General features: G+C 38.2%; 1 protein-coding gene across 1 annotated transcript in view; it reads left to right on the forward strand.

The window, feature by feature from the left end:
* Positions 1–9,979: 9,979 nt before the first annotated feature.
* The window catches only part of SLC1A3 (solute carrier family 1 member 3), an 82,191-nt gene continuing 68,153 nt past the window's right edge, over positions 9,980–24,017 (forward strand). Inside the window, exons 1-2 of the mRNA XM_050943795.1 lie at positions 9,980–10,147; positions 11,893–12,172. Coding sequence (XP_050799752.1) covers positions 11,992–12,172 — 181 coding nt within the window. The 5' untranslated portion in view covers positions 9,980–10,147; positions 11,893–11,991. The remainder of the gene's footprint in view (positions 10,148–11,892; positions 12,173–24,017) is intronic.

The raw sequence follows: 24,017 nt of genomic DNA on the forward strand, positions 1-24,017 counted from the left end.
AATGAGCATGAGTTTGAAAGTTGTGTAACCTTCTCCATGTCAGGAAGTTGGTAATTGAAAAGGCGAGTGGTGATATGCCTGACGAGACAGCACCAAAGAGCTGATTCCAAACTCCAGAAGAGGATGGCTGCCTTTTGACAAGAAGGACTCATACTCTGGGGTGAGTTACTTTTCATTATTATTTATTATTATTTTATTAATTTATTTAATCATAGACAGAGAACAGAGGATGCCAGGGAAAGAGGAAGGAAAAGGGACAGAGACATGGAGACATAGAGGGAGAAGGGAAAAATGAAGGAACAAAAACCAGAAGGACACAGGCACAGGTGTTAGAACTAGAGATACAGGGGGTGCTGCTGCACCCCCTGGTTTGAAGTGGTTTCCATCATATACAGGGTTTACAGTTTGGTACAATGGCTCTCAGCACCCCCACTAGACAAATTGTTCCAGCATCTCTGGACAAAGGATACATCCAGAAGGAGTACAAAATAAGGTATGACTGGGAGTCAGGGGGTCAAGGAGCAAGAATAAGCAAAGATCAGTGGAGAACAGGTTAAAAAGCCTGAAATCTTCTACTGAAGTCAGTGGTAAAACTCTCCGTTGCATTTCAATGAGAGTGAAGTTTGTCCCCCTCCAAATGGAGCTAAGAGAAAATAATGGGGGAACAAAGAGGTGGAGATGGAACTATAGTCAATGGGTGCACTTGGGAGAAGGCGATCACTGTACCAGGCTGACAGGAGAGAGTGAGGAATTGTGGCTCCACTGAAGAAGAAAGCGTAGGAGGAAGTGTGAGAGACCTACTTGCGAAAGAGAAAGCAACAGAAGTGAGAGAGGTAGCAGGAAGGATGGAATGGGTAAAAGGGTGAAAGAGCAGATCAGTGAGTGCACATATGAGTGACTGGACAACTGTGTGGGAGAGAGGGTGAGTGAAATACAGAACAGATGTAAGTGAGGGAAAATGAGCAAGTGGAAAAATGAAAGCAATACAGTGGGCATTTAGCTAAGGGAATAGGGTGGCTAACTTAGGAGAGGGAAGGGGTTTTCCACATTGAAAATCTGATCACAGTACACAAATAGGGGAGGAGCAGCATATGGCAATATGATCCCCGCCACATATTTTGGGTATCAGACACCATGCAATGTACTAAGGATCTTTTTGAAGTTTATAAATATTTAATATGGCTTTTTTTTCAGCTTTACAGAATGATCAGACCAAAACTTTATTATTTATTTTTCAAGCCATGTGTGACAAGGCAGTTACCTACCGAAACTGTGAGACTTGGACTTGGATATGCTTTAGAAAAAAAATCACCCTTGCTGCTCACCAAGCAGATTATGCACATTTCTGACAGATTTAACTAGTAGTACAATTTAAGACCTATGTGGGAAATGAGAACAAAAAAGTCAGACAAACATCCAGGCCTTGATCCTGTAAGTTTTTGCTCTGTGCAAACTTGTATACAACTTCAGAGCAACTATGATAAGGGTTGTATGTCAGCACAAGAGCATATGGAAACCATTTATGGATTATAGGGCAGAAATAACATCTAATTAGTACATAAAGTAAATAAAAAACAATTTGATCTCTGCTGCTCTATGCGCTTCACACAGAAGCATAACCAATGGCTGCTTCTCTGCTGATCTGTGTGAGAGAATCAGTCACATCTGTTGCTGGCTGTAGTAAATTTTTGGGTAGGACCCAGTACTGTTCAGGGTTTGATTTTCATTTCTTGGTAGGTTATTGTCTGCTCTGGAGTAAAATTATTGTCTGGTCTAGAGTGGTTTTATTCATTTCTACAATTGTGTTTATAACATATCAATAATGCCTTGTTTAGTAGTGAATGAATTTAAATAATATACAATGTTGCTGTCACAGTTGTTGATATGGTTGCCCTCTAAGCAAAATTTTAATTATACAAACACTTTGAAGATCTGTAATTTTTCTAAAATACCGTTTATCTGTTCCATGAATACTCACGTCACCTCTGACACTTGACATGAGTACTGAAAGAAAGAACCTAGTGCCACCCAACTGAGCAAGCTGAAACCACATTTCACATAAGTGACATGTCAGCTTTCCACTGTAAAGAGTGGGCCACTGTGCTATGTAGCTCTTCTACCAGCCTAATTTTCATATAGGGTCTGAAGGCTGCCCTCTGACCATCTTTTGAGATGGAGAAAGGGTAGTGGGCAGTAAAGGCCTGACCCAATGCCCTTTTAAGTCAATGAAAAGACTCCCACTGTCTTCCATGGGCATTGGATCAGGCCCCAGCAGAGGAGAGGCTTTCGGAGGGAAAAAAAGGATGACTACCACATAGCATGAATGGCAGATGCCAAGGATACTCTGAAGCACAATGGCATTTTGAGTTCTCTCCTGTGTTATATGAAACAGAGACCAACTAGCAGAACATAATGACTTGAAATCATCTCAGTCATTATGGATTGATTATATACACAGACAGTAACACAAAATACTTTTTGCCATTCAGTTTTCTAAACTTGAAACTGCATTTTCCCCTTGCTAAAAAATTTGCATATTTCCTCAGAGCTTGTTTCTTTCTCACAATAAACAATGCATAGCCCTCCTGCCAAAAAAGTCCAAATGCTAAACAGTTGCTATAATAGTCGTTATTATAACAGCACTTTGAGCTGTGTGTCTTAAATTATAATTATTTTTTCAAAAGATTTCTATGTGGTCTTGATTGCTATAATTATGATTCTATAACAGTAAACATGTATGAAAAAATTCACATTAACATAATGCTCCACATAAATGAGTTTCCTTAATTGAGCTTCATTTAAATGAGTGGTGTTCTTTGTATTTGTATTTTATTTGCTAATATAAAAACTACCCAGAATTCATTTAGTTTAGACAAAGTCATTTAATTATAGGTAAAATGCAGATGCATAAATGAGAGTGTGTGCACAATATAGGCTTCATACAGAGATGCTGTTGGAATGAGTCCATTTTAGAAATAATAATTTCCTTTAATCATGCCTCTTGTTTGTCTGTCCTGCTTTCATGGGGGCAGGATGTCTAGAAAACAGAGGGGAAGAGCAAGGGAGAAGGAGCCAGAGTGACCATGATCATTGTATGGGCCAGAATATGCCCGGTGATATTTCCATTCGTGAAAGAGAAGTCATCCACTATCTCCACAGCATCATATGCCTCCTGTCTCTTTGTATCCCATGGGTGGAGGGATATTCAAGGTGGGAGGGTGAGCAGCAGGATCCAGGAAATGCACATTGTCCCCTACTAATCCTGTGAGGAATCTGCAGAGAAGTTAGCACATCACCAAGCAGGTATTCTCACCCACAGTAAAGGGGGTGAGAAGCCTTGTGCCTTTGCACAGAGGTCTGCTATGAGGTAGCAAAGGAATACATGCACTGCGCTATGCTGGCTCCACCAGTAGCACTGGTGTCCCTGGAAGGGGCAGGAGTGGAACTATGGCTCTGTTGCCTTGCCATCTTGGCCAGCACTGACCTGGAAGGGTACAGCAGGCACTGCAGTGTGTATTTCCCAGGCATAATTTTTCCTGGGGACTCTCAATAGTTCAGTTAATTCACAAACTGGTTAAGGTTAGGATTGATTGGAGAGAAGCTTAAGAAAACAAGTGAGGGAAAACAGAATGGGGATTAAGTGACATAACAGGGAGGAGATTGCAGGATTCTGGCTTCAGTGCAGTCCCTCCCACCCCCTCTTTCCATAATTAGTCTTGAAGCTGCTTAGGAACCCCATTAAGAGGCAGAATGTTGCCAGAAGCTGTGGTGGAGACACTGCAAGGCAGCTTGGAACCAAAATCTTCAACAGCCATTGTGGAGTCCTCCAGTAGATCCCTAATATGTGGAGGCCAAACCCCCAGCTTGTTCTATGGGGCAAACTACCTCATTGTACATTGTGTATACACACACACACACACACACACACACACACTCCCTTGATGTAATGCTTTGGGAGGGGGGGAAGCCACAACTGTATTCTCTACCTGCGTAAATCCATTACGTTTTCCTCCCACATATCCTAGGAAGTGGTGATCTGTCTCCTTATATTTAAAGGAAACAAACAGTCAGAAATCTCAGTATAAAGTTACAACTTATATTCATGGCAAAAAACTTGTACATGTACTCTAATTAAAATGAAATGTGTTTTAGAGAAAAGAAGTAAAAACAAAATCAGAGGATTTGTACGCTGGCTACAGTCAGCAGAAACACAGTAATGCAGGGGAACGGCCACCACTGTAATTCGAAAATAAATACAAATTTATAGATTCATAGACTCTAGGACTGGAAGGGACCTCGAGAGTTCATCGAGTCCAGTCCCCTGCCCTCATGGCAGGACCAAATACTGTCTAGACCATCCCTGATAGACATTTATCTAACCTACTCTTAAATATCTCCAGAGATGGAGATTCCACAACTTCCCTAGGCAATCTATTCCAGTGTTTAACTACCCTGACAGCTGGGAACTTAGAAACAAATCACTGAAAATATGAGTCCTGCAGATCAGATAGCAACTGTTTTGCCGAATATCAGAGAAGATGTGCTTCCAAAAATCACACTTCGGGTGGCTCAGTAGGATTTTATAATAATCTTTTATACTCCATCATCAATAGAGTGGCCCCTTGGCATTCTCTTCCACAACTTCCCCATCATAAATCACATTGGCTTATCGACTATTTGCAACAGATGAAGTGAAAAGAAATGGCTGAAGTTGCCAGTAGATGAGGTTTCACATTGATGACCAATTATGAAATGAAGATCTTTTGCCATGGCTTAGCAAAGAAGAGGTTCTTTGCCTCCTCAAAGCATCTGCAAAATCTTGAGCACCAGAGTTATTCCATGTGCTTGATAAACTGCTGAATCCGTGCTTTCTCTCACAGGGAGCTGATAAGAATACCTTCTATTGGAAGGAAACTTCCTTTTATTTTACAAATAAAATTGTTCAGATCAGAACTGAATGAGGGCCCCATCCCCTCATTTCACACTGGCTCATAGTGCAGACTATAGCACCACAGGAACATGCTGCAGTATCTTAAAGCAGTGGTTCTCAAACTAGGGTCGCCGCTTGTTCAGGGAAAGCCCCTGGTGGGCCAAGCCGGTTTGTTTACCTGCCGTGACTGCAGGTTCGACCGATTGTGGCTCCCACTGGTCGCAGTTCGCTGCTCCAGGCCAATGGGGGCTGCAGGAAGGGCGGCCAGCATATCCCTCAGCCTGCGCTGCTTCCTGCATCCCTCGTGGCCTGGAGCGGCAAACCGCGGCCAGTGAGAGCCGCGATCGGCCGAACCTGCGGACATGGCAGATAAACAAACCGGCCCAGTCCACCAGGGGCTGTCTCTGAACAAGCAGCAGCCCTAGTTTGAGAATTACTGTCTTAAAAGAGCCTTACATTGACAAACAGGGCACAATCTAGCCCAGGGGTGGCCAACCTGTGGCTCGGGAGCCACAAGCGGCTCTTCAGAAGTTAATATGCAGCTTCTTGTATAAGCAACGACTCGGGCTGGAGCTACAGGCGCCAACTTTCCAATATGCCGGGGGCTGCTCACTGCTCAACCTCTGGCTCTGCCACAGGCCCTGCCCCTACTCCACCCTCTCCGGCCCCCTCCCCTGAGCCTGCAGTGCCCTCACTCCTCCACCCTCCCCCTCCAGAGCCTCCTGCACACCACAGCTGATTGGGAGGTGGGAGAGGGAGCGGGAGGCACTGATAGAAGGGGCAGACTGCTGGTGGGTGAGAGGCGCTGAGAGCATGGTGCGGGAGCTGATGATGGGCTGCTGACATATTACTGTGGCTCTTTGGCAATGTACATTGGTAAATTCTGGCTCCTTCTCAGGCTCAGGTTGGCCACCCCTAATCAAGCCCTTCATGATGATTTGAATGGAAGGGGAAATGCTGGATTTCAAACACATTCATACATTTGGTGAAAGGAGAGGCAGTTTGATAATGTAATTTTGCATTGGTGTTGATAAACATCCATTAAAATGCTACAACTACTAATTTGTTATTTATAACTGTACAGTATTGAGGAAAATATTGGATTTCCCTTTACCACATACAGCTAAGTAATAAGCACAGGACAGGGTTTGAAACCACTCCTGCAAGGAATGACAATGGCCACACATTCCTGTAAAAACGTGTACCTGGCAAGAGCCACAGACAGATGCAGGCATGTCTACTGCATGTCAGAATTGGAGCTCTAAAATAACCTGACATGCAATTGCCATTAAAAAGAGTCAGCATTTGCCAATACTTACCGCATAGCAGTATCTGAGCTATAGGGGAGATAGCTGCAATAACTGTGTGGTGAAAAGCTGGCAAATATCAGCCTTTTATGGCTTCCTCTCTATCTAGAAAATTAAAACAATTCTTATGTGAAACAAGACTGGCACTTGTCCATAACTCAACTTTCCCTGAAATCATGTGTGTTCAATTATAAGACACGGGATAGTTTAGGTAAACTTCATATAGTTTTATCTCTATGTACTTACACCTTGTTAGGGGACAACTTACATTTTCAAATATGATCATACTGAACCTCCTATCTAGGAAAGAAAGCCCAGAATGGTTCTACAGTAAGCTTAGCCTGTTTTTTTTTTTTCCTGTATGAATTTAAATTGTATTCCTTGTTTCATTCTTTCCTTGGCAATATTTAGAAAAGCAGCACTGAAGCATTTGTTTAGAAAAAGAATCAGTTATTACAAAGAATTAGGTGATCTTTGCTAATATATTCTTAGAGGTATGCAGAGCACATATGAATAAATGGAGTAAAGGGTCATCTTCATGTCCCACTGGCTTTAATAAGAATTTTGTCATTGGCCACCAGACCAAAATTTGGCCTTTAATCACCAGTACTGTACATTTTTCACATCTGGTCAACCAAAAATCAGATACATTAGAATCCACTGTGATAAGCAGAGATGGGTGAACTGGTTTGTAATAAAAGAAAAAAAAAAAGCAGCTCTAAATTTTCCAACCAAACCAAACCTTGACAAAAATCCTACCTTTTACATTAATTCAGCTAGACTGGAAGCAAAACTGCCAAAATATCACAAGAGAAACTATTTTCACAGCATGGGAGGGACCATGATTTAGTGGATAGGGGATGAGACTGGAAAATTAGAGGCCTTCGTCTGTCTCCTAGTTCTGCCATTTACTCACTATGTCACCTTGGGCAGGTTATGTAAACTCTCTGCACCTCAGTTTCTCTACCGGTACGGTAGGGCATAATGATACTTACACATTTCTAAAGTTGTCTGAGGCCTATGGATGAGTGCTAAGTGCATTCTGTCCCACTGGATCAAAGACAGGACATATCAAAAACCATATAGGAGAACAAGTTCTCATGAGATTTCCATACAATTTTTCTGATATAAGATAATTTGAGTAAGGCTTTAATAGGCCACTCATGAGTGTGTCTAAACCTCCAGAACTTTTGAGATTCACCCAGCATTAGCATACAGTGATCATTTGCTTAGAGGTAAGAAAGGTTAAAATGCATATTTCAGCTGGGATCAATGCACTCATCTGTGTTACACATATGATTATTGTTATTATCAATTGTCATCATCCAAAAAATGGTCATATTGAATTTTACTATATATTACTTAATTTCCACCTCTTACATTTTCTACAGCTGGATTGGCTTGGTTGCTGTTTAATAGTTTGATGCATCTACAGAGAGATATAACAAAACTTCACATTTATATTGACTCTCTCATAACATTGCTTCACAAAGGCACTCAGATACTGATGGATGCCAGTAAAACCCTACATAACCAAAGCAATAAGTATTATCTTTGTTTTAGAGCTACAGAAATTGAGGCATAAAGAAGTTAATATAATTTGGAAAAGATCATACAGTGAGTTAGTGGCATAGATTACCTGTCTCTTAATTCACATTCCCCTAATCTAGCCACAAGGCACACTGCTTTCTCTTTCTTATATTCTCTTTGTTGATTAACTTCAGTCTAACATTATCATGTTTTAAGTACCTTTCCCCAGAAACAATAAAAACCTCTAGCACTACTGGAACCATATGCTGAATTTAAAATACTAAACTTTGAGACAACTCAATGTTCATTTTCTCATTAGGTTTTAATTCATTTCCTTTCACAAGCAAATACTACACATTCTCACAATATCTACAAGTAGTTAAATGAAGAAATACTTGCAAATCACTTGATTTGGTACCTGATCCTCTCTCACTGAACTCAATGGGAGCTTTACCATTGATTTCAATGAGGACAGGATCAAATCCTTATTTGGGAAGTTCCACAGAAAGCTTGCCAGCCTCCAAGGGAAAAATCAAACAAGCAGATCACTAAGGCCCACAAGTCAGCTAAAAGGTCAAATCTCAGTTTCAGGCTACATGGCAAAAGCATTTGAAAACTGCATCATAAAAAATACCATTCTGTTGATTGATGGGATAAATAGGAACCCTTAGGCAGGAATTTAAAGTATAGCAAGTACTGTTAAAGAAAATAAATTGCTATTACATTTGCAACATTACAGTCTATAATCACTTGCTCATTTTATTAAAATAGTATATAAGGTAATTTTTAATTGAATAAATTATATATGCATTCATCCAATTCATAGGCAGTTCAAAATGAGTTCAATTTTGATGTTTGTTTTCTTTACTCAGCGTTAAATATCCAAGTACCAGATTCTTCAGTCTTTACTCAGAATTTGGACCTAAATTAACTACAAACGTTGTTCTTTAATCCAATATTCTTTGTGTCTAAAGGCAACATTGTTAAGCAGAGTAGATAGTAATTATCCATTGACTCTATCTGGTTTTTAAAGAGATCTTTTTAGATAGTCCTCATTTTATTTAGAATACAGCTGAAACCAGGCACAGTACATATGGTGAATATTGACTTACTCCCTAAATAAGAAAGCAGAAACATTGGGGTGATTTTTGGCAAATAATTCTAATACTATCAAATTTATTCTCAAAGTTTATCCTATTATGACTAGTTTGTATGATGATTGTGACATTTAATATTTTTTCTTTTTACAGAAACCTTATTAACTGAAAGTCCTGTCCTCTGAAGTAGTAATAATAATATTAGCACCTAATACATAGTATACTTAACATTTTTCATTTGTAATTCTCAATAGGGAGTCACCACTCAGGAATCTGATGAAAGATATGCTAAAAAGTAAGCCCCCAGTATTTAAACAACATGATTTATCACCCAGCACCTGTCAGTTACTCAACCAGCATTTAAAATCAAAATTCATATTCTGAAAAAGTAAAAGATGCTGCTTTTTATTTATTGCAAAATATTCTTCCAATGGTGCAAGCTTTTAAATGCAAAAAGGCCACTTATTTTTTAGGAAAAACTGGCTGTTTTCCTTTATTAGTCACACTGTGCTGTTGAGACAATCTTTTTTGAACTGGGTTGACTCTAAAAGAGTTTAAATTACTGAACTACAGGCAAGTTTCATCTTGCTTTTTGAGTAACAAGAAAATTACAAAGAACTAGATCTGATCATAATTTGATCGATTCTTGATAGCTTTACATTTCTCAGGAGTAACTGGAACACTGTTTCCCACCTTACAGAAAGATGCTTCCTTAAATAACTGTCATTAAGGATTAGAAAACACTTTGGAACCACCAATCAAAACACTTATAATAGAATAACATCCTCAGATATGTCACCATTTTTTTGAAAAAGTAGTGGAATAATGTTATATAATTATGTTTAATTTTTACAGACTCCTGGTTTGGAATCTCTAATCACAAAGACTTCCAGCCTTCTGTGTTGTGTGTCATTCTTCAATTCTTCCTGAGTCCTGATTTTGCATTTCTAATGAAGCTGAACTGACAAAGCGTGAAAGTGGTCTAAAGGGAAAAAACAAAGAAAGCAACCCTGTTTTTACTGTGCCAAGACTAATCAATATTCCAGAAGCTCAGCCTTTTATTCCTCCTTCAGTTGTGTTTATTTTTTTTCCAGAGTTGGATTAATAGTCTCCTCCCCTTTTCTTAAGTTGCAGTGATAGTAAGTTGTTGTATCCAGAGCACATGCATATTGTCAGTCTTCTACTTCTCTTGCTCACTGAATTTTTCCATCTCTATTGTACCTACTGGGAAATTTACCTTGTTGCTTGGCTTTTGTGCTGGGAACATTGCAGAATTTGAAAAGGTGAGCTTGTTTTCTTTATTGGTGTTTTTCGTTTTTCATTCTCTTCTTTTGTAAAATACTTTTCTAGGTCATTTGATATGATGATGCTTTGAGGTGTATACTGAATGTTCTTTCTTGATTTTAATCTTACTTAAAAAGAGCAGATTGGGGTGATATTGTGTTAACTGGTCTTGGAGGGAGAAGGGGGCTGGGTGAATTTATAAGCTTGTTACAAAATACTGCAAACTAATTTTCTGAAGAAAAATCTTTCAAACACACAGCAGTCATGCCTCCACGATCAAAAATACCATACACAATACATTTAGTTCAGCCTAAGAACTTATCCCCCCTCCCCGCTCTGCAGCCAATTAAAAAAAGACTAATTAAATATTATAGCTTTTCCCAATTTAAAATAGACATTTGTTAAACAAAAGGAGAGAGGGGAAGACAGGAAAGGGGGAATCGGACGTGTGTGTGTATATAGACAATCTTGTTAAAAAACCATATTACAATGTGTTAAAATGCAAGGAGAACAGTATATTAACATATTAGTTTTAAACATATATTAACTCCAAGAGCAAGACCAAATCCCATCAAAAACATTTTCTTACCTTTTTAAACAACATGATTAGCCCCTTCAAATATCCTTCTTCCAAAACCTGAACTTTCTAAATGCTTTCTGCAAAGCTAATTAGGCAATAGATGTAGGAAGGCAGAAAGATATAAATTACCTATATAATTGAGAATGGATTTCAGTGGTGCAGCCAGCTATATCCATTCATGAATTTGTGACTCTACTAGAGAAATACTAGAATAGATAGCAGGCATAAATGTGTTATCCAACATTATGGAAAAGCAGATTCTCACTTTGCAAAATAGTTTTGTGCAGATTTAATTACAGAATAAATTAATTTTAAGCAGTCAAAAAAATTACAGCATGTTTGAAAGGAAAAGTAGATTATCTTGCAAACATGTCCCAACTATTTTAAAGAAAACTTTAAAAAAAAATCTTAAAGGCAAATCTGTAGTGTGATTTTTATCAGATCATATCAATGCAAAGCATTATCTGTAGTGTGAACTTGTAACAAACATGAAGAAACAGGCTAACTGGGTTACATCTTCTGATGTTTTACAGATGTGTTCAGAGTAGCTTACACACTTCAAAGAGGAATGTTACTATCAAAGACATACCTCCTGAGTAGTAAGTAAAGAGAAACTATTCCTGCTGTGTTTTGCAATATAACAGAAGAGAAATCAATGCAGGACAAAGCATTAAAATTATCTAGAAACATCTGAAATACATAATATTCTGAATGCTATGATTTAAAAAGATATTTATCAGAAGTTTCATTGAAAGGTGGGATAGGCAGATTCTGTGCAGATAAATATGTGCCTGCTAAATACATGAAAATGAGGCTTGATCAATAGTTATAGATATACAGCAGCTGATTCTCCTGTGACATCCATTTTATAGTATTGTAACTCCATTGACTGCAGTGAAGTTACTCCTCATTTATACCAATGTGAAAGAAGAATCAGGCCCATTCCCTGCAGATGCAGAAATACAGATCTGAACAAAATCTGTACTTTCAAATCAGGGTTCCACCACCGGTTCACTTATTTACCACATACTGCAATCAACTAATTAATCTAAATAATCCAAGTCTGCTTGTTATATGATGAGTATTTGCCTGCATGTGTAGATATGACTAATCATTCCTCTGAAGTTTAACTTATTGTGACATTTGACATATCTTGTCTTCTAGCTTCCTCCTGCACTTCCCAAGGAAGAAGGTCTTCTGTCTTTCTGGAGAGATTTTAACAGCAGTAAATTATAAAAGAAGAAATCACATTTCAAAATATAGATGACTAAAAGTAACGGAGAAGATCCAAGATCTGGAAGTAGGATGGAGCGCTTTCAGCAAGGAGTACGGAAACGTACACTCCTGGCAAAAAAGAAGATGCAGAGCATAACTAAGGATGATGTTAAAGGTTACCTAGTGAGGAATGCCTTTGTGCTCCTCACCGTCACTGCTGTCATTGTTGGTGAGTAATTTGATCAATAGGGAGATTCTGTTTCTCCATTGCATTTGACAGCCTTAGAAAATGTCATTTGGCCTCAGCAATTAGCATTCTGAAAGAGATCCCAAATTCATCTCCACTGATAATAACTTGCTGGCTTGGAGCATTTTTGGCTATGAAAGTGCATGTTGAAGTTTTGGAAAAAGTATAATTTTAGTTATTCTAGTATTCAAAGCGGTGAATCATTTTGGTAAAGGACATTAATTCAGCTGTTTTATTAATTCCTCTGTTTAAGAATCAACCCTACTATAACAGAACAAAAGGACTGAATAATCAAACAAAATCTGTTTCTGCCAAAAAGCAGTTGCAATACAATGCCTCAGAATGTCACTTTCCACTAACCCATGCAATTAACATGTTGAAATGAGAGACAGAAGTCCCCAATATTAATTATAGGGTCATTTGCTTCTCAGACAAGCCAAATATCAGAGATCAGAACCCAGAGTCTAAACCTTTTGTGCTTTCCCTTGACGAATATAAAATAAAACACAAACCTAAATCCAAGGTCATGCTTTCTCAATTACTCTTATTCTTACACTTGCATCTTTCAGATACAATCTGAGAGGCAATAAGAGTTCTACCTGCTCAAGGACCGCAGGATGGTGACTAATCAGACATTGTTTCTATACATGGTGGAAATTCAGTAGATCAAATAGCATGCTCAAACTTTTCAGCTTCCATTAATTTAAATCGGAGAGGGTCTGGCCCGCGAAATGAGCACTGCTGGATTTAGAATGTGCCAAAATTTAAAAATCTTTTAAAATATTTTTAGCTACATAAAAGATTGATTTGATGGAAAGACTTTTATCTGAAGACAATGAATTTTCACCAAAAAGTGTTCTATACAGAAATATTTTATTATTCATAATTGTTATTTTTCTTAACTAGAATTTCGCTATCTAAACAATATCATTTTGCACTGAATAAAACAATTCCTTCTTTTGTGGAGCAAGTAGATTTTGGTTCTGTAATAAAAAAAAATTGTGATCAGATTAATTTCAAGCCTAAACATATTAATCCACTCACCCACATGCCAAATTTTAGAGTTTACAAATGAGGCCAAATCCTGCTTGGGTGAGCAGTCCCATTAATACCTTTAGAGACTGCTGTAATGATGCTTCCTTATGTAGATTTGATTGTTTCATTTCCTAAGCTTCCTTAGGAATCAGACATCATTGTTGCTGTTACTGTTTCTCATATCTGTAGGATTATTTGTAAGAATTTCCATTTTATTGGTGGTCTTTTGCTGACAGAAAATGCAGTCTGGGGGCCAAATACAGTACCTACTTTATACCCCTAACAGAAATAGCACCTTTTCACTTTTTATCAAGAGTAATTGGTTAACAGTGTTTTGATTCCTAAGTAAGAATTTGCCACAGTCAACAAAAAAATTAAATAATATCAGTAACATAAAACAAAGTATTTTAACTGGTTGTCCACTGAGGAAGGTGCATTATAGGATCTGAAGTTAAAAATATGATCTAATTCAAAAGCAATCTAATTCTTAGACTAATCTGCTCACAGCAAGGTATATCACTAAGTCTACAATGAGGCACTAGCAATTCTTCCAGCACTGGTCTAGCACTGGTGTAGTTCCCCCAGCACTAGCAATGGTGGGAACACTCATATAGGCTCTCATGTTCACAAGTGCATCCACCATTGCTAGCACTAGTGGAGCAGCAGTGATGCTAGAACTGTTGAAAATTTCCACTGTAGCAAAGGCCATTGTGACAAATTCTGACTACTCATACAGTGGTATATCTGGAGTACCTCTCACTCCAGCAGCTTCAGAAGCATTACTTTAGATATACTAGTGCAGTGGAGAGCAGAATTTGCCTATGTTTGTAAAATGATGTGTAAACTTACATTATATGCACAAATAAAGGGGAGGCATATCTATGGCTCTCAACAAAAGAGCAACTTCTTATAAATAAGTAGACCTCCTGTTACTGGTATGCTGAGGTAGAAATATATATTAATAGGGAACTGGATGGCTTAAGAGTATGAACACCTCTAAATTGTCACTCTGCATCAGGTTGGTAACGACTAAATTTTGTTACCATCTCTCAGTTGTTTGGGAATCTACATAAAACCAGATGGTGGGCATGGTGTAGTTCCTAGTGGACAGTAGTCCACATCACAAAACTAATCACCGTTAGCATGAATTGGCAACCTTGTTGGCTATCACAGTAAAAGGACCAGAGTTTGAATGAACATGAAAACTGAACTGTGTTTTTGTGCCATGGCAGGGTTGAAACATCACCAAGCGGTAGCAGGCAGAGCACATTTGAGGAAGCTTTCATTGCTGACAGCCCAGGCTCTAACAATTAGATAAATAAACCAAGGGCTTTAGTTTCCAGGGCTGTCAGTACAGCAACTTTAAAAAGGACTGAATTCACTAATTGTAAAATCAAATGTTACGTACCAACACTTTCCTGCTGGCCGTTTTGTCAAGGTGGGAAAACAGGTTTAATATGGCGCTTCCCACTTCATTTGTTAAGCAGGACTGAATCTGGTAGAGATTAAATTTGTAGGATCATAGGTCTTAGCCCACAATTACAGGACCATAGTTTCAAATGGGTATCTGAGTTCATGTAACAATTGTTATGAATGCATAGATACATATTTGCTCATAGAAAATGGATATACATTTATCTGATTTGTGCACATATATTTTGTTGACTTAACTGACATTACCTAGCACTCACCTATAAGCAAGAGCATAGTGAACAGGGAAATAGCATCGTGATCCTCACGAGATAAGGGAAAGTGTATCTATTACCTCTAACTTCAGGTGCTACTGCAATGAAAATTGAAGAGAATGAACAGAACTGATGAAAAAGGATGGGTGTATACATGCTATTGCAAAGCATGAAAGATGAAAGAAGGCACTGCAAAGTGCCAGTTATCTTTGAGGGGAAAGCACAGAATCAATTGCTAGGGTACAGATAAAAGGCTTCCTTGGCTGCTGCAATAAAAACAATTAAAGTAAAAAAATTAAGCTATTGATATGGAGATGTCAGAAGTTTCTCCAGAGCTAAAGCTGAGACTAACTTCTATAATATTCCTGGTTTTGGTACCTTTTCTGAAACCTTCAAGAAAGTTCCTTTTGGTGTCAAATTTTGCATCTATGGTCTGTGGCTCATTATTACTATTATTATAGTTTTATAAAATTGGAGCTGATTTCAAACAAGCTATCTTTGAGAAATATGATGTAGAAAAAAATAGGTCATTCTAAAGTTTTGAAAACTTCTGTAAGTTCTTTTGTCTGCAAAATGAGTTGTCTAGAAACTTTAAATGAGCTTTTCAGTGATCTTGGCAAGTTCTAGGGTACAGGACCTATTCTGAGCTGGAGAAAGGCATATTTGGGGAGTTGTTCACTAGTGAATTAAGTATAACAAAATGACCAGTAGCACTTCTAAGGTGTGCTGCAGGTCCTGATGACTTTTGGAAAGTTTGCAGGAGGTCTTACAGACTTTGAAATGTTCACCAAAAACTTTGGCATAATCTCAATGGCTGTTCCATTCCCCCATGCTTCCCTTCTTGTATAGTCTCTCCTGATTCCTGCTGCCCACCACCCAGTTTCCAAAACTCCCACAGGAGTCCAGATTTTTTCCAGAAGAACTCTGAAACTCCACAGGAACTCCAGTGGAGTTTGGTGGCTACCCAAGGGAAAAGCTCAAGTCACTTAGAGTTTATGAGTAGAACTCTTGTGAAGCTAGTCACAGAGAAGCACTACTAAAACTGAGAGGTCCAGTGGTGCTAAAGGAGAATGGGGAGTATATAAGATAAGCAATAGTTCCTGCATATTTTGTGAGGTGATCACGACCCTACTGAACTCTCTAGCTAAAATCTTTTCACAGTGATCAGTCTAACTAATCTAGCTGTGCACTGGGACACTCCATGGGGGAAAGGGAAGGAATGCCTTCCCCAGTCCATAGAGTTAAAGCGGTGCTGCTTTGTTACTGCTAATTGAGCCTAATGGCTGGAATAGGTGAAGGATCAGAGCATGTGCACAGCAGAAGATCCTCCTGCCTCATGCCACAAAAGCGTAGAACTCTGAGCCACACAGGTGATGTGCATGGTGTACCCACATTTTACCTCCCTGGTGTGGTGAAACTGCTCCTATGCTGCTGCTCAAGGGCCCTCTGTAGCTTGAGAAGAGAGGTATAATTTTCCCCATTTAAGATGCACATGATCTCAATATACACTTTGTAAGTGCACATGGCCACAGTGCCTGAGGTAGGGAGCTTAAAATTCAGATGGGATCAAGACGTCAGGCTACTAAGGTGTGGTTTTAGGTGAGCAAGCATGAGCACATCACACAGGGCACTGAGGGTTCACCTGGCAGCGAGCAAAAGGGACAGAGACACATAAGAACCTGTACAGTTCACAAGCTCCTCACTGACTCCTCTCATTGAATAATTCCAAACTTTTCAAAAATGCCTCAAGCGTATTCCCAGACAAACACTGAAATTGGAGTTAAGATTGAAAAAAAATCACTATGGGGAAAAAAATGTAAAAGATCACTTTAATTTTCTTACAACAGAACAAAACCTGAAAGTTCAAATGTACCAAGTTTTCTTTATCAGTTACTTCTTACAATGCTACCATACTTTTGATTTTACAGTTATTACACACTCATAGTTTGAAACTAAACAGCATCCAAAAATTCAAATGACTATTATTTTATTTAAAGCCACATACAGTACAGAGAAATCACATACTTGGTCAATGTGGGAATCGAAATGTACAGATCAACCAAGGTAGAAGTTCTTTTAGATAAATAACTATATGTACAAACTTCCTGTGCTCCAAACTCTGGAACTATCATAGGGTAGAATAGTGCTAAAAAATAACATTTTGGAGCAGTCATAAAATCTGTGTGCAGAAAGTACACATTTACTGCACTCTATATACAAATTGTACTAATATCATAACTTTTTCTAAATAGATGTCAGAGACCTTCTAAAAACTCATTCTGAGCTGCTTAAAGCTGATTTAAGACTACTTCTTACAGACTAGATTTGAAGGCTATGTTGCATGGAATGTGAGAAGTTGGCATGAGCATAGCATTAAAGATGTTTGTATGGCTTTAACTGTGATTTCAATTCTCTATGTAAAAAGATAACAGGACAGGGCAAAGGCTCTATGAAAAAAATATGTTACAATAGATAGAATGGGTGACCTGAACTTTGTCTGAAGGTCATTTTATGGGCTGTATATTTGCATGACACCCAGCATATGTCTAAAGGGGATAAAAAACACTATTTTAGCTGTAGGTATTGTAAAAACTATTGTTAAGGTTGCCTGACCCTTTCTAATCTATGATTCAGTTGCTTACAAATTTCTGAAACTTTCATCTTTCAGGCCGAAATTTTCACTATCCTTTCCTTAACATAATATAATCTTTTAGATTCCAGGTTAATATTTAAACCGTATTTCAGGGTAATTCCAAAGACAGCAAGATCTGGCAGATTAAGTAACATTTTATGTGTCACTATTATGTTTATAGATGAGTTGTGAGGAAAAGTATTTTGGAAAGTAAATAAAGGGCTCCTGGTTTTAAGGATTTTAGTATGAATCAAGAAAATTGTTAGATTTCTGTGACTATCTGGTATATCCTTGGCTACATACGGTAGGCTGAGTGACAGCCAGTGATAGCTAACTAAGAGTAAAAAGACATCCAAAATAATTGCATTTTGAGGAATTTTTTGAAAGAGGTGATTTGGGGAAAGGAAGAGGTGATAGTTGTAAGCAGAAGAAGAGACAAAGGGAATTGGAGGTAGTTCAAACAATTAATATTAAACCTTCATGTATAGAATAAGTAGGTGTGTTTTCTATGCATTTTCTTGTTTGTTTTTTTTTACAAATCTGGAGATTGGCCTTTGGGATGGGTTCTAGGTCATAAATAGAAATCAGTCAGATGGTCTTATACTTATTCTTACTAGATATTGGCATGGCTTCCACATTTCTTTGCAAATTAGCAGAACTGACACAATGTTTGTTCAAGAAAGGTGTAAGATTGAATAAGAGGTGTGTTGTGCACCCTGGCTGATCTGCCTTAGGTGAAACACTGTATACAGAGAAGGTTACATGTGTCTACTTATAGCCCTAACTGCGTCTAGTTCATTATAGCCATTCCTCAATTTCATGAGGACCAACTTTACAAATGAAACAAAAAATGCCACACACCTGTCTGGGTATCAATCTATCAAGACTCTACTTAATCAGATATTATTGGAAGTACCGAAAAGGCAACTCACAGATGACACTGTCTAGTGCACAGATTTTGGTGTTTCTTACAATTATTTTCACCTAGCCTTTTTTTTGCCATTAGTGTAGTCTTTAGGGTGAGTGAGTTGTAGCCCTTTCTGAAAAATGTTTAACAGACCAGGAGATTTATTTGTAGATGCCATATCTGCAGGTGATGTGAATATACATTCATTAATCCTGTATGCAACAGGATTACAGGATCATGCTTCATGGACCACCCTTCCTAGAGGTGTGATCCTTCAAGAGGTTGAGCACCAAAGAGAATGTTGGGAAGATACAGATGAGAGACGCTGAGGCTGAAGAGTTAACAGAAGTTCTGTAACAAATCAATACATTAAACAGACTGTTCCCTCAGTAATACTGGACAGTATTCATCCAAGAATTTTTAAGAAATTTAAGAATGAAGTGGCTTAGCAAATATATGCAATTTATTAAAAATCAGCTAGTATACCAGAGAGCTAGAGGATTGCAAGTGTTGTACAGGAACCTACCTATCTTTTAATAAGTTGCTAGAGGTGATCTTGTGAATTACAGATCAGAAAGTCTTACTTCAATACCAGGAGATATGATTGCAATGATCATTAAAAATTATAAAAACACTTAAATAAGCATGATATAATTAGGGACAAACCAGCCTGCCTGACTTTTGTGATGGGAAATCCTTGCTCTAACCTACTCAGATTATTTGTGTGTGTCAAGAAATGCTGGATAAAAGAGATCTTGGAAATATAATTGAACTGGATTTTCAAAATTCCTTTGACAATGTGCCTCACAAGAGTCTATGTTGCACGAAATGAAACATCTTTACCCCCTAGTGTTTACAGGCATAAGATACTTTTGGCACAAGCAGAGTTTGATTCAACAAACATTTGTTTAACACTATGACAGACACCTCAATTACACAATTAGACTACTCAAGTACTAGATTTCATACATTAATGGGTGGTCATTGCAGGAATCAGGAGTTATGATAGGTCTCTACAGAGATCGTGTATTCTGGATGTTAAAGTGCTATGCACATTGCAAGAGCAAACAGTTTCAGGAACTAATGAAAATAATGAGCATATTATTTATAAATGGGATTGTGACATGGTACCTATGACTCCCTCCCAATAGAGTTAGAGGGAATGAATGATAGGAGTTAGAATAGGATATGAAACTTTATGACATATGAGGTCTGATATGAAGCTAAAGCAATATTGGAACTCCTAGCAATTATCTTTGAAATAACTGAGCATTGGAGAAGGGCAAACATAGTACTGATCTTTAAAAAGTGGAACAAAGAGGACCTAGGGACTGGTAATCTAACTTTGATATCTAGAAAGATACTGGCATAAATTATTAAACAATCATTTTATAGGCACCTAGATGATAATAAGGTTATATGTAATAGCCAACATGGATTTGTCAAGGACCAATCTAAATTTCCTTCTTTAACAGAGTTACTGGCCTCATGAATTGAGGGAAGCTGTAAACATGATATATCTTGATTTTAGTAAGGCTTTTGACACAGTCCCTCTTGACATTCTCATAAGAAAAATAGGGAAATGTGGTTTAAATTACTATAAAGTGGGTGAAAAACTGGTTCACAGACCATATTCAAAAAGTAGTTACCAGTTGTCAAACTGGGAGAATGTATCTAGTGGGATCCCACACAGGTCTCTCCTAGTTCCAGTACCATACAATGATATAATACTTTTATTAAATATTTGAACCTGAGGTGAAGTTTGTTCTTATAAAATTTGCAGATACGAGATTAGTAGCACTTTGGAAGACAGGAATAGAATTCAAAATAATCTTGACAAATTGGAAATTTGTCTGAAATCAACAAGATTACATTCAGTAAAGACAAGTGCAAAGTACTACACTTAGGAAGGAAAAAATCAAATCCACAACTACAAAGTGAGGCATAATTGGCTAAGTGGTAATACTACTGAAAAGGATCCAGATATTAGAGTGGATCACAAATTGAATGAGAGTCAACAATGTGATACAGTTGTAAAAAAGGCAAATACAATTCTGGGGTTTGTTGAGAAGCGTCATATGAAAGACATGGTAGATAAGTGTCTCACTCTATTTGGAAGTAGTGAGGCCCTCGGCTGGAGTACCTAATCCAGTTCTGGGTACCACACTTTAAGATGCAGAGAAACTAGAGAGAATCCAGATGAGAACAATCAAAATTATAAAAGGTTTAGAAAACCTGACCTATGAGGAAAGATTGAAAAAGCTGGTCATGTTTAGTCTTGAGACATGGGAACCTGATAACAGTCTTCCAATATATTATAAAGAGGACAGTAATCAGTTGTTCTCCGTGTCCACTGAAGACAAGACAAGAAATAATGGGCTTGATCTGCAGTAAGGGAGATTTAGGTTAGGTATTAGGAAAAAAATTCTAACTATAAGGGTAGTTAAACTCCAGAATAGGCGTTCAAGAGCGATTATAAAATCCACATCACTGGAGGCCTTTAAGAACAGGTTGGGCAAACACCTGTCAGGGATGGTCTAGGTTTACTTGGTCCATCTGAGTGACAGGTGCTAGATTTGGTGACTTCTCAAGGTTTCTTCTGGCTATGATTTTATGAAAGTGGGCACTTTCCACAAAGTATCATGCACAACTGTACATCCAAGAAGTCAAAACTAAGATGTACTGATTAGGTAAAACAGATATAAGACAGAACCAAAAAAAGTGTATCTTTTGTGGAAAGGACTCCTACCTGTAGTTATGGATACATTGTAAATGTGTGAACACAAACTGATGTGGGATATTTTAACACAAATACAAGACACTGTAAAATCTTACATAAGACTATCTCTGAAATTAGATTGTTAACTCTTTAGGGAAAGGACAAAGTATGTTCCTGGGTGTTCATACAATGCCTGGCTCTATGAGACCTGGATCCTAACTTTGGCCTTTGGATGCCTCACCAATATAAAGGAAAGATTATAATGGATGTAGATATTTTGAAACTGTTGTACAGTAAATGGGAAAGAATCATAAGCTGTTAGAGAATATGTCAACTTCCAATCCAGGGAGAACTGGAAAAGAGAGAAATGTAAAGTTAATAAAGAAACTTTGTAAACTGACCAGTATATTAAAATCAGTATTCCATTCTGCTTAAGAGAGAATAACTTATCTGTTGGAAGCCATTATTTTAGGGACCAAAAATATGAGCACTTCTCAAGAGGATGCAGCAGGAGTGATATCCAGACAGAAAAGTATGTCAAGATAATTATAGTTATTATTATAATTTTTACAAAGTGGCTAACAGCACCTTAATTGTACATGAACCTTTGTAACACATATAATGGGATATAATCCATGAGCCAGATTCTGATCTTACTTACACCAGTAGTGATCTGGTGTGATTCCAGTGACTTCAGTAGAATTATTTAGGATTTACATCAGTGTAACTGACATTAAAAACTGTCCCTCTACTTCAAAACAGATTTTAAAAATAGGACAGTATTATTCTGCACTTCTAAATAACTTCCATCTGAGGATCTCAATGCATATTAATGAACTATGTTTCATAGCAGCCCTGAGAGTTCTGACAGAATTATTCAGTTCATCAAAATCGAAACATCCTGTGCAGATTGTTCTATTTCAACAAAGTTCCAATGGAACTCTGCCTGCCAGGCAACTTGTGAAACATGTCTGGTTTCCTGCCAGCTTGCTTCTCAGTCTCAGGGCTTCCAGGGTCCACAGCCTTGGGGTAGCCAGCCAGAAAACCTGCTCCAGAATTGGAGTCCCAGGATCCATGGCTCAGAAGAAGCCAGACAAGTGAACTGCCCCTGAGTCCGGGACCCCAGGTCTTCTAGGGTCTGTAGTTCTGAGGAAGCCAGCCAGGTGGACTGCCCTGGAGACACAGACTCCAGGACTTTCCTTTACAAAGAGATTTTCAAATTTTTTGGTTTTCATTCCTAATTGGAACAAAATCAAATTTCAAAATATGAAATCCCCTGTGACATGGAGACAGGTTTCAGAGTGGTAGCTGTGTTAATCTGTATCAGCAAAAACAACGAGGAATACTTGTGGCACCTTAGAGACTATCATTTATTTAGGCATAAACTTTCATGGGCTAAAACCCACTTCATCAGATGCATGAAGTAGAAAATACAGTAGGAAGAGATAGATAGATAGATAGATATACACACACAGACACACACACATAGTACATGAAAAAATGGGGATTACCACTGCAAAAGTGATTTTTCCTCCTGCTAATAATAACCCATTTTAATTGAATTGTCTTGTTAGAATTGGTAAGGCAACCCCCATCTGTTCATGTTATACATGAATATATATATACACACACACACACACACACACACACACCTCTTCCTACTGTATTTTCCACTCCATACAACTGATGAAGTGGGTTTTAGCCCACAAAAGCTTATGTCCAAATAAATTTGTTAGTCTCTAAGGTGCCACAAGTACTCCTCGTTGTTTTTTCTGTGAAATGGAATTACCTTTCTCCACACAAGTGTACTGGCTAGGTACAGTAGTTACAGCATTATTATCCCTATTTTGCATATGAGGAAACTGAGATACAAAGAAGTCATGTGACTCACAAGAAATCTGTGACAGTCCCAGGAATGGAAGCCACATCTGATGATTCCCAATCCTATGCTTTAGCCACATGACCCTCTTTCCTTGTAGTTCAAGTAAAGGAGAAATCATTGGTGAGAAACCAATGTAAGAAGGATTCATGGAAGAAGAGAGTTTTAAAGAGAAACTTGAAGACTGACAGAGAAAGCATTAGAAGCAAGAGAGTATATAAGTTCCAGGTATATAAGGTACCATAAAAGTAGTACTAGAGCCAAACAGTAAGGAGAGTGAGGTGGATGAGAGATCTGAGAGTAAACCATAATGTACAGCACAACTCAGTAAATAAGGAACATCTGAAGGTAGCGAAGGGTTGACAGTGATTGTTTTTAAAATGTTTATAGTTGCAGCTTGCAAGTAATTAGCCTTATCATGGCACTTGCAAGATCACCCAATACAAATAGAATTGGCCAAAACATGAGTTCAAGTTCACAGGAAATTTTGCTATTTTAAAATTTCATTAAAACCAAAATTCCAAAAATATTTTGTTTTAGAAACATCCAGACATGGTGTTTCTGAAACTAAATTTGCTCCCGAGGACCCTGACAGCCACTGAGTGAAATTGATGTCCTTGATAGTTTCACACAGCAGCTGCCTGGAGCTCCCAGGGTCTGTGGCTCTAGGGAAGCCTTGACATGTGGGCTGCCCTGGACTAAAGACACTAGGGCTTCCAGACTCCCAGGCCAGCTGGCAGCCTGAATCATCAGTAAGCCTGAGAGTCTTAGGCAGTCCATATGGCAGGGCTGCCTCAGAGCCACAGATCCAGGAATAGAAAGAATGAAATTTTGATAATTTGAGATCATCCATTTGATATTAGGGAAGATTTCAAATATATGTATATGTTATAAGAAAGCATCCAGGTGATTCTGGGAGCACAGAAATGCAGGAGGTCAAACAGTGTTAAGAGTAGAAGTGTTGGGAGGG

This window comes from Gopherus flavomarginatus, chromosome 3 (genome assembly GCF_025201925.1).
Source record: "Gopherus flavomarginatus isolate rGopFla2 chromosome 3, rGopFla2.mat.asm, whole genome shotgun sequence".
Lineage (NCBI taxonomy): Eukaryota > Metazoa > Chordata > Testudines > Testudinidae > Gopherus > Gopherus flavomarginatus.